The sequence below is a fragment of the Phalaenopsis equestris genome, unplaced genomic scaffold (assembly GCF_001263595.1).
Source record: "Phalaenopsis equestris unplaced genomic scaffold, ASM126359v1 Scaffold000188, whole genome shotgun sequence".
In the NCBI taxonomy this organism is placed as follows: Eukaryota; Viridiplantae; Streptophyta; class Magnoliopsida; order Asparagales; family Orchidaceae; genus Phalaenopsis; species Phalaenopsis equestris.
In genome coordinates, this window is record NW_018164630.1 from 763,330 (window position 1) to 775,904 (window position 12,575).

The following is a 12,575-nucleotide window of genomic DNA, read 5'->3' on the forward strand; positions in this document are numbered from 1 at the left end:
AGAAGAATAATAATAATAAATAAATTTGTTACTGTTGAGAATCATTGACTCTATAGTAACTTATCATCGTTGTTATATAGTCATCACTCATCAATCGTCGTCAAATTATCGCACTCATATATTACAATCAAATTATCATTGTCATATCATTGTCTTCCGACCATCACAAGCGGTCACCCATCCCACCGCCACTAATCCATCACCACCTTAAACCATCATCACTCGAACCCCATTTTTTCTCGAACTATTATTACATTCGAGACATAATCATTGCCAAGTTAGCATCTCCTGACAGCCACCATCAGATCGTGTTCGTGCCCCCGTAATCAAAATACACTCTCCTCACAATCATTGTGAAACTGATACCACTCATCCAACATCATCAAACCATCGTCTCTTCACCATCTACATTAAATAGTTGTCGAGCCATCATCATTGAACTATCATCACCCAACCATCAGCATCGAATCCCGTATTCATCCGATCACAATTGTTAAATCATCGCAACCCAAACACCACTATCAAATAGTTAGTCCATTACGATTGCCCCAACATCACCTCACTACATTCTCCAAAACATTACCTCCCATTTAGGATTGCTTGTCTTTTGTTGCTCATCTATGACCGATCCATCTTTATTAGACAAGTATATGATTTATCAAAGATTGGTAGATTCATTAATAGTCAAGAGTATTGGACAGAATGTTCGCTACGGGGAATGTGAGCGTTTTTCTTACGGAGTCCGGACGCAAATCTACGTCCAGACTCCAATAATACAACATCAAGTGTACTTCAGCAGATTCTCCTTTTAAAAAATTAAAAATTTATTAGTCGAAATGTTAATAATTTTTTAAATTTTATATGTTTAACTAAATTTTATTGAAGTCCGAACGCATAACTGGATCCGGCGCCGTAAAATTTTGAGGAGGCTTTGACTAGGAGACTTTGACTTGGAAGAGCGACGAATGATTGGATGAATAAAACCGCGTGTAATGCGCACTCCTCGTCTCTCTATATAACGCGTTGCCTTCTAATTAAAAGGTCAAGGTCTCCTTCAACATCCAATCCCCTTTCTCTCTTTCTCTTGTCTCTCTTGCCGCCATGACGGCTGTAGCTCCTGCCGCGAAAGCCGCCGACAGCACGACCAACGGGGACTTAAACTACAAGGTGCGGGAGTAACATATTTGAAATTACTTCTATTGTTTCTTCCATATCTTGTTTAAATCAGCAAATATTCAGCAGAGCATCATATAACTGCTGCCATCCTTATGATCCATTTTAATTAGACTTCTTTATTTTTATTTTTTTTGCATTTTTATATTTATTTTATCTTTCCTTTACTACTATTTTAGGACTTCTTTGAGTATCAATTTTCTTTTATTTTAAATCAAAATATAAAAAAAAAAGAAAATTGCATGAATTTGGATTTTTCTTCTTTCTTTATTTTAAATCAAAATATAAAAAAAAGAAAATTGCATGAATTTGGATTTTTCTTCCCCTTTTAGAAGGACATTTTCTACAATAATTTATATAAATTTTAACTTTTAGGGTCTGTTTAGGGGCAACTGTAGCTTATTGAATAATCTGTTGATAAGCTGATTAAAAATAATTTGCTCATAAGCTAGGTGCGGTGATTATTACAAATTTTTTTTTATAAAAAAAGTCAGATCGTGAAAACGTTGTTTTCTGTATTTTGAAAACGCATAAACTGCTAAAACGCAGTTTACCCAAACAGATCAGGGGCGTTTTCAAAACTCAACCGCACCAAATAAACTGCCCCAAACGGACTCTTAATTTATGCTGCTCGGCCATATTTACTAATAAACCGCACCAAATAAACTGCCTCAAACGGGCTCTTAATTTATGCTGCTCGGCCATATTTACTAATAAAAATTTTAGATATGATCGATATCAATTTGTTTCCATACATAACGACTGCGTGTAATTTTGAGTAATTAATATTAATTATGATTTGGATTATATAATAATAGAACGATTGTATGCCGTATGGCATATTAAAGAAATTGTCATTTTTAATTAGCTGATACCAAGCCCATTACGTACGTTACCACTAAACGCTGGGTATTTCTTAATATTTTTAGTCTTAATCATTAATCAGGATAAGTAAATAAATAATAAAGCCTGATCAAGTCTCCTATTTGATATTTGAAATTTGACTCTGTAAATGAGAGATTATTTTATATATATTTTTTATTAGTTTAATTGGGTGAAATTGCAATTACATAATTGAGTCAGCCAAACGGAAAATTATTACATGGAGTCTTGATGCGGAATGTATCAGGATCCAATGAAATTACGTCACATGTTCTGAAGAGAGGACCATAAATTAAAATATAGAATTATTTTTTATTTAGCGGATCTATTGTGTGACGCGACGCAATTTCATTAGAGTCGTGCATCAGGGCACCTCACTACTTGTTTAGTGCATGATTTAAGATAGCGGATATGGAAGAATTTTAGAAGGAAGAAATTAGAGCCTAATTCTATAATAATTGGATTTACTCTCAACTGAGTACAGTGCATGATTCAAGCTAGCAATGCATGTGGAAGAATTTAAAAAGGAAGAAGAAATTAGAGCCTAATTCTATAGCAAATGGATTTACTCTCAACCGAGTACCATTCAAAAGTAGCTTATTTAGTTATAAATTTACACTCATCTCAAAGTTTAGAAAGTTCATCATAATCAATTATTCATCATTAAGATATTGAACATACATAAATCAATCTTGGTTGCAGTCTGACAGAGAAAAGGCCATTGATGATTGGCTTCCAATCACATCTTCAAGAAATGCAAAATGGTGGTACTCTGCCTTCCACAATGTCACGGCTATGGTTGGAGCTGGAGTCCTCAGCCTGCCTTATGCCATGTCTGAGCTTGGATGGTAACATAATGCCAACTGAATATGCATCTATACATTTATTACCATGATATATACATATATGTATTTATAGACTGAGATTGATGATGATGATGATGATGATGGGTATTGAACAATGTGATGAATAGGGGACCTGGGGTTGCAGTTTTAGTGCTGTCATGGATCATCACACTGTACACACTATGGCAAATGGTTGAGATGCACGAGATGGTGCCCGGAAAAAGATTTGACAGATACCATGAGCTTGGCCAGCATGCATTCGGAGATAGACTCGGGTTATGGATCGTGGTTCCTCAGCAACTGATTGTTGAAGTTGGAGTTTGCATTGTCTACATGGTAACTGGAGGCAAATCTCTCAAAAAATTCCATGACACTGTGTGCCCTGATTGCAAGAGCATCAAGCTCACCTACTTCATCATGATATTCGCCTCGGTTCACTTCGTCCTTTCCCAACTTCCTAACTTCAATTCCATCTCCGGCGTCTCCCTCGCCGCCGCCGTCATGTCCTTGAGGTATTCATTTTTCAACCATGGCTGTTAAAACTTCATGATGAATAAATAAAATTTAATATTTGATTTTGTTACCAGTTACTCCACCATTGCATGGGGAGCTTCCGTAGACAAAGGGAAAGTTGAAGGAGTGGAATATGGCTACAAAGCACACAGCAGTGCAGGCACTGTGTTCAATTTTTTTAGTGCATTGGGAGACGTTGCCTTTGCCTATGCAGGCCACAATGTGGTGCTTGAAATCCAAGCAACCATTCCTTCTACCGCAGAAAAGCCATCTAAGAAACCAATGTGGAAAGGTGTTGTTGTTGCCTATATCATAGTTGCTCTCTGCTACTTCCCTGTAGCTCTAATTGGCTATTGGGCCTTCGGCAACTCGGTCGAGGATAACATACTTATCAGTCTAGAGAAACCTCGCTGGTTGATAGCCATGGCTAATATGTTTGTTGTTGTTCATGTCATCGGAAGTTATCAGGTACATATTACTTCTTCCTTACTTCTTTCTTAACATGAAATATTCTATTTTGTGTTAATCATGTTATGATCTGATGTATTTGGAAGCAGATTTATGCCATGCCTGTATTCGACATGATCGAAACTGTACTGGTGAAGAAACTCTATTTCCCTCCCGGGTTAACTCTTCGTTTGATTGCTCGAAGTGTCTATGTTGGTAAGATACAATTTCACATATAAGCAATACTTGAAGTTTTCTGAAGCTTATGTCTAGCCTATTGGTCATTATACTTGCAGCTTTAACTATGTTTATTGGCATAACCTTCCCTTTCTTCGGCGGTCTTCTTGGATTCTTCGGAGGCTTTGCTTTTGCACCAACAACATATTTTGTAAGCCTGCAAAAACTTACACAATTTATCCTGTTTCCATGTCTTTACATGAAATATAATAGTTTGTAATGTAACTTATGCTACTTTTGTTCTGTAGCTTCCTTGTGTCATGTGGCTTGCTATCTATAAGCCTAGGAAGTTCAGCTTGTCATGGACCACCAATTGGGTAAGTTTAAGAGTTCATTTGGGAATTGGGATGATCAAAATTATTTGTAACAGTTGTAGTAATATTGCAACAATTTTTTTTTTGGTTAGAATAAGCTGAATAACTTCTTTCCCATAGCAACCACAGTTAAAATATTTAGTTGTAAGAAATATATTTTTACATAGAGTTTTTGAAGTTGTTTTTATGCTTCTTTCCTGTTTGTTTTCAAAATCCAAAGCTGATTCAATTCTCATGTTTTGAAATGATTATGTATTTATGCAGATTTGTATTGTGCTGGGAGTTTTGTTGATGATCATCTCACCAATTGGAGGTTTAAGGCAGATCATAATTCAAGCAAAGACATACAAGTTCTATTCTTAAGCAAAATAAGATGAACAGGATCTAAAATTAATGCAAAATAAAGAAAAAAGAATTACAAGTGTTCTGCATTTTTTGTGAAAGTTTTTGCTTGCTTACTTGTGAAATGTCTATCTTAATCAATGAAAGATGTTGGAATGCTTAATTAAGAGAAGGATATATTATTGACTTTTGTTTAAATTGCTATCAATTAAAGCACACTTTTATTAAAATTGTTGATGTTTTATACTTTGGGACATCATTATTTTCTAAATCAAGAATACTCCTAGTTAGGAATGTTATTATGCTTTGAATGGTGGTTAAGAGTTCAGTCGTAATTTTGATGAATAATAAAATATTTTACAGCAACAACAACAACTAAAACAACGAACCTTTATCCCACTAATTGGGGTTGGCTACATGAATTATTTTTAACCATTGCGTCTTATCGTGTCATATTTTCATCTAATTATAATAAATTAATATTTTTTTCTTATATAAGAAGCCCAAGTATTTTTAGGTCTACCTCTGTCTTTTTAACATAAGTCGAATCTAAAACATCTACCCTCCTAACAAGATCATCAGATGGTCGACATTTGATGTGACCCAACTATCTAAGACTACTCTCTCTAATCTTGTTCGTCACCGGAGCTACACCAACCTTATCACGGATGTATAGGTGTCAAGCTACTTATCCACGGAGCTACACCAACCCTATCACGGATGTATAGGTGTCAAGCTACTTATCCACCTAAGCATTTTTATCTCAGTAATACTTAACTTTGTTTTATGCTGCTCTTTTAAAGACTAACATTCTGCGCCATAGAGCATTGCAAGTCTCGCCAACATCTTATAAAATTTTTCTTGCAGTCTAAGCGACACTTTTTTATCACGTAATATGTCCGATGCATTCCTCCACTTCAACCAACCAACTTGAATTCTACTAATAACATCCCCATATATATATCATCATCACTTTACACAATAGATCTGAGATATCTAAACTGTTCACACATTTTAATGATTTGATAATCCAAAGTTACAACTTTGCCACTAGAGCTACTACTACTAAAATTACATATAATATATTTAGTTTTAGATATACTCAAACGAAGGCCAATATAGACCTCCATAATTCAATTTTTTTCTTGAAACATTTCCCTAGTCTTATCCACAAGAAGAATATCATTAGCAAAAAGCATACACCAAGGTACATCCTGCTGTAAATGTCCAGTAAGAGCATCCATAACTGCATCCATAACTAAAGAACTAAAGAAAAAAGATATGGGCTTAAAGTCGATCCCTGATTCAATCCAACTGAAAGAGAAAAATACTTGATCAACACTTCGTCTATTCTAACACAAGTGACAGCTCTAGCATACATATCCTTAATGACTTTATATCAATATTTTTCTTCTCTCGAACTCTTCAAATGACTTCTCTTTGAACCATATAGTAAGTTTTTTATAAATCAATAAAAATCATATGTAGATCCTCTATATTCTCTCTGTATTTCTTCACTCTCTATATTTCTTCATCAAACCTCTCAATAAATGTATAACTTCCATATAGACATGTCCGACATAAATCCATAGACATGCCCGACATAAATCCAAGTTGATTATGAGAAATCTTTATATTACGTCTTAACCTATGTTCAATTATTTCTCCCATAATTTTAAAGTATGACACATCAACTTAATTCCTCTATAATTTGCGCACTCTTTTGCATCCCCTTCATTTTTAAAAATGTGGACCAAAATTACCTTCATACACTCCTCGGGCATCATTTTAGTTTTTAAAATAGTATTAAAGAGTTTAATAAGACAAAAAACTCTCAAATATCCTAAATATTTTCACACTTCAATTGGGATATCATCAGGTCCTACTAATTTTCTATGTTTGATTTTCTTTAAAGCATCATTAACTTTTTTTTTTCCTAAAGTTGATGGTAAAAATAAAATGTTTTATTATAATTAACGATATTGTGATCACTAATGTCAATTGTATTTTCAAAATTTCATCGAAAAGTTCATCAAAATATCCCACCCATCTATGTTAATATCTTCCTTTAAGAGAAGCATTTTTTTTTTAATCTTTAATACACTTTACTTGAATTAAATGTTTACTTTTCTTTTCTTTTTGTTTCTATAGCTTATACATATATTTTTCACTCTTATTAGTATCTAATCTATCAGAAGCAGAATTTTTACCTTCTGGCTAAAAAATTAGCGTGAAAAAAAAAATGTGTTGGATAGTATTAAGGCGGCGATAAACTTTTAATTGACTCGAGATTCTTATATACATATTCTATTTATATAAAGTTATAGAGAGCATCCATTTGATTACCTTCCAATTATCATAAATTAAGATCATTGTTTTCCTTTTAAATTGGAGGCATATCTTCACTAAATCTTAAATGTTAATGCAGAGTGGGGCTGATTATAGTAATTAATTATGATGACACGCATTATTAATGCAATATGGCAATTATTCTCTTATTGTATAACCCACGTCATTAATAATTACTAAATTTATATGACCGTTAGCTCTACCTTATTTTCAAATTTGGTCTCTAGGCTTTTCAAGAGAAGCAATTTAAAACATGGCATATTTCCCTAAACAATTTTCATGTGAACCCTTGTGCATTAACATTTTAAATTCATGATGAACTAAAGCTATAATTGTATGTATAAAATCAATGTAATGCATGATTGTATCGAATGTTTTTTATGTCGAGTTTTGTTCTCATTAACTTCATCCCTCAATTTTGTCTGCATTTTATATGACATTAGAATAGAAAACACAATGATTATTACAAAGTTTAGACATGTGATTTTTTTTGTGCGGATTTTATTTTCTCTGGTACAAACATATGTACGTGGTCATACTGAATATTTTATTGTCAGGTTTTGTTCTTATGAAATTCATCTCTAAATTTTGTTTGCATTTTTCATGTGTTTAGAATTGAGAACGCAATGATTAGTGCAGAATTTATAGATGTAATTTTTTTTGTGCGAATATTTTTCTGTCGAGTTTTGTTCTTATTAAATTCATCCTATTTAATATTTTTTATTCCGTACAACATTAATTTAATTGTTGTACCTTTTAAATTTATAGTCTCATTCTTTTTAGTTCTTAATTGAAAACTCAATGGTTAGGTTGTGGTAATAAATTTAACTTTTTTTTTTTTTTCATTTTTGTCATCCAGACAACCATTTATTACATTGTTGTACATGTATTATTTATGTCTGGATCTTTTATTCTTCGGTCAAACTATGTTGAACATAGTTGAACCGAATGTTTTTTTTTCGAGTCTTTTTCTCATTAACTTCATCACTCAATATCATTTGCATTTTTGAATAGTTTAAAATTGAAAATAAAAAGATTAGTACAAAATTCATGCATGTATTTTTTTGTGTGGATTTTATTTTCTTTAGTACAACCATGTATACGATGTTGTACATGGTAGTACTAAACGCTTTTTCTGTCAAGTTTTGTTCTTATTAAATTCATCTCTCAATTTTGCTTGCATTTGTGATGATTTACGAAGAAGTCGCAATTATTATTTCTTTTTTTTCTATTATGTACAACTTTAATTTAATTGTTGTTCCTACTAAATATGTAACCTCCAATTTATTTTTATTGGTACAACAATGTTGTACATAGTTGTACGTATATTTTTTCCTTATGTTATTTTTTGTTATATATTTACATGAATTTCATGGTCATTTTGTATATTTTCTTAATTGAAAATACAATAATTTAGGTAGAAGCAAATATTTTATTACTTGTCAATTTTTTTTCTTAAGCGCGTCCATGTTGTATATGGTTGTACTTAGTTTTTTTTTTCCTTTGTTTTTTTCTTCTTCTTATTTTATTTGGTACAACAACGTTGTACTTAGTTGCACCATGTCATTTTTTTTTCTGTTGTTGTGTTCTTATATAATTTCTAGTTTATTGTTTAAACAATGTATTTGGAAAATTTCAATAAAATGACCGACTGACGTTCAGATACCTGTTGATTTTATTTATGGGTGTTGAAAATATTGGAATTACGTTCAGGTACCTGTTGATTTTATTTATGGGTGTTGAAAATATTTTGATTTAATATATTTATAATTTTGATTTTGAAAATGTTAATTTTTAATTTTGGAAAATGAGATTGGACAGATCTCGAATATTTGTTTGTTTAAATACTTAAACCCAACATCATAAGTGATATGTCATCTCGAACGATGAGAATATCACTTAATTATGGCCTCAATTATTCAACTAAGAAATGTATGATATTTATTTGGTATGCAAAATTTCCAACGGATTCTTCCCCTACATAATCTAAAGATTAGATAGGGTTTTAGATTATCTCTTTACTAATTAACTCTATAAGTACAAACCCCTATAGTTAATTACATCTAAAACGACCGACATCACTTAAGAAAACTCTCGATTAAGATTGGGCTTTGTCTTTAAGAATTTAATGTTTAATTTTCATGATTTATTGTAAGAATATGAAATGGGAAATGATCAATGTGAAATAGTTATTTATGGAATCCAAAGAAATGAAAAATAGAAGATGTCGAAGATAATGAAGAAACAACAGTGACATCTCAAACTAACCTATGATTTGACTTTACATCTTTGAAAATGAAATCATTTATTATTTCAATTTTGCAATTTATTTAGAAATTTAGGACTTATATTTACATGATATACGATTATGCAAACAGTCTAACAAAATGAGAGGATTTACGTTGCACTGAACAACGATCTCAAGATCCTCAAAAAAGTTAGGGCTTATATCGTACGACATACAATCACGAGAAAGCTTCAAGAATGGATGAGGATTAACATCGTGTTAAACGAACGACCTTGAAGTCCTAGGGGTTTATGTCGTTTAAGACTATGAAAAGTGCAGTTGAGGATCACATTCGCTTCATGTTTTAGTCGTGATTGTCGCTCAAAGATTGACCACTGCTTGATCAAGACGTCGACTCGTTCTGTGAAAAGTGGAGGGAAGAGAGAAGCCATGTCTCAAATGGTCTATCCTAGGTTCTTTGTTGTTGTTTGGTTGTTGTGAAATGATTTTGAATTTTGTTTACTATTGAAGTTATTAAAAGGGGTATTTTATTTTATATTAAGCGGTGTCGATTGAGATTTCATGGTTCAGTCATCCCGACACCACTGTTAGTTTTAAATTTACTTATTCTAACCAAGTCATTAAACTTCTTTGAATCAGAGGACTCTTGTTAGCAACCATAGATTACTTCATCAAAGAAAGCCTCGTAAATAAAAAAGGGTGAATTATTATCATGTTATTATTAATATTTTAACATATATGAATGATTTGAATTGATTTATAAAAATACTTTATAATATTATTTAATTGAATGTATTTTGTTATAACATTTTGAAAAATCAATAAAATTATTTTATCAAAAGAGTATGTTGGTCATATGTTATAAGGGTTCAACCTAAACATATGTCCTATGTCCTCTACCCTAGGATTTTCTTTTCACATGCCAAAAAAGCAGTAAATAAAAGAAGAATAGTAGTATCACAAGAATAAATAAAACATATATAATCAAATGTAGTAAGAGAAAGTAGTAACACGTACCTGCCGCCTCTGATGCCATTTTAATAAGAGTGACCATATATGGGTCCATAATTATTAACTTTTATAATGGTTTTAAAAAATAGAAAAGAAATGATTGCATAAGGTTGCTTATGAGAAGCTAGGAGTACCTCCTCGGTTGCACACTTATATTGAAAAGAGTCCTCGAGTAAGGGTCGCCACGAATTGTGCTATCCAGTAATCCAGGAGGGCAACAAACTTCTTAAGAAACCTTACATACAACAATAATCGGAAAATTTACCAACGCCAGACTCAATTCTTAAGTGTCTATATATCTCACACCTTAATTTTTATATTTAAATAAATGGTACTCAAATTCTTAATATCATATAAAAATTAACCCTATTTTTCTTCCAGTGAAATCTACATTTTTTTTATGGATAGGCTGAAAGCACCAAAGTACTATGTATGCAAATATAAACTTTAGGTGTGAGATAAATAACTACATAAGAATTGTGCGCTATGTATATGAATCTTCCAAGTTAAAAATGTGCTTATATTCTCAGGCAATCAAATCCATCCATTAAGGATCCCATGATCAAACTACTTGAAATCATGTACCTCACTTTGATGGAGGAAACATAAGACTTGAACCTCATATTTGAATGTCATGACATCAAAATTATGGGACATTTGCACACATACAGTTCTTATGTATTCACATATCTAAAATCCAAACTTTCATTGTGAAATATATGCCACATTACTCATGAATGAAAGATGTATTTCATTTTCTTAAAGATCACCTTTTTGTGCATGGATTCAAAACACAAAAATGCTATATATAATACAAGCAAAAATAGACGATGCACCAGATTGAATGTCCATTTCAAAAACTTATAAAGTGACAAAGATTACTCTCTTAGCTTTCCAAAATCTTGACCGCGTTGGAGGACTCATCTGACCTGAGGGATCCCAAAAATGCTGTGGCATGCTTCAATCAGCTGCATCACAAGAGGCCGCCAAGGAGCAGCAAACACAATTATACCTTTCAGAAACCATCTAAATATGTTGTTATTCATTACAACGATAGCAATGAGAGCCTTGCCAGGGCCAAATGGCAACGCCACCAATGTATCTGAGAATAGAAGAAAGCTTCTTCTTTTTTTTTTTAATCAAATAATCATATCATAATTTACTGAATTTAACGTGCAAAGGTTCATATTCATCCAATACAAGCAAACCAATTAAGAAACTACACACTGATGAATAAAAGAGAGCACTAATCTGCTACTTCTTCAAAAGGAAAATACCATAAAAGAGATGTATTTACATATCTGACACCAAAAGTTTCATATCTACACTTAAAACACCTTGTAATGGTGTTTTTGATGTGATATTATGGATCTGAGTAGCATGAATGTAAAAAAAAAAATAAAAAAATGAATGTTTAGCGGTTGGATATGTAAATACATAAGAAATGTGGGTGTAGTATGTATGTAAATGCCCCTTAGTGTTTATGCCAAAGATGTGAGTGCTGAATAGAAGTAGTAAGTGCAAGTCTTGGAAGTGATGACTGTTGTATCGGGTAGAGACCATTATAACTTGGTTAGATGTAGATAAAATACCCTCCCCAAAGTGAGTAGCAGAAACAACATGACCATTCCCTAAGAAGTCGTGTTCACTATCATTAGGAGCAGCAAAGCGCAACTGACCAAGATCCTAAGTTAAGTGGGTTATGGTTCCAGAATCCAAAAGCCATGTAGGTGTCACAGCCTTTCATTCTGAGATTATCAGATAACGGATTCCGACCGCGAGCTCTGCTTGAATTACCTTGTTTCCTGCTAACGATAGTGAAGGTAGAATAACATGTAGAGGTCAATTCATGTTTATAAGCACATAAATTAAATCTCCAAAGCTCAAAGAACATAAGCAACACATGACATTCATGTGTAATCATACTCCTATATATAAACATGAAAATAGGTGTATGAACCCAATGTGCAATGCAAAGAAACAGGTGAAAAAATCAGAAGAAAACACAGTCGTGATGATGTATGAAGGTCTCCTCCTCCACTACACACAATCCCATATCCTTCTCTCTCAGAAGCATAACAAGCATGCAGCAAGTTCAAATATAGTGAGGAAATCAAAGATGCCAGAATCTGAAGGGCAGTAGCACAAGAAGCCAATAGCATATTTACTTCAGAGCTCTCAAAACAGAGAATAGACACAACATAAGAACATTTT

At 32.6% G+C, this 12,575-nt stretch overlaps 1 protein-coding gene across 1 annotated transcript; it reads left to right on the top strand.

Moving 5' to 3' along the window:
- Positions 1–1,023: 1,023 nt before the first annotated feature.
- On the top strand, positions 1,024–4,942 carry LOC110022393 (lysine histidine transporter 1-like). Its single transcript, XM_020721304.1, has 8 exons — positions 1,024–1,167; positions 2,758–2,903; positions 3,029–3,412; positions 3,488–3,881; positions 3,971–4,076; positions 4,157–4,248; positions 4,346–4,414; positions 4,676–4,942. The coding sequence occupies exons 1-8, from the start codon at positions 1,102–1,104 to the stop codon at positions 4,772–4,774; spliced, it is 1,356 nt and encodes a 451-aa protein (XP_020576963.1). The 5' UTR covers positions 1,024–1,101; the 3' UTR covers positions 4,775–4,942.
- The last annotated feature ends 7,633 nt before the right edge of the window (positions 4,943–12,575 follow it).

Excerpts from the sequence above, each read along its gene's own strand:
- LOC110022393 (XM_020721304.1), top strand. The coding sequence starts at position 1,102 with ATGACGGCTGTAGCTCCTGCCGCGAAAGCCGCCGACAGCACGACCAAC. Across the intron at positions 3,882-3,970 it reads ATGTCATCGGAAGTTATCAG|ATTTATGCCATGCCTGTATT; the intron begins GTACATATTACT and ends ATTTGGAAGCAG. Across the intron at positions 4,077-4,156 it reads TGCTCGAAGTGTCTATGTTG|CTTTAACTATGTTTATTGGC; the intron begins GTAAGATACAAT and ends TTATACTTGCAG.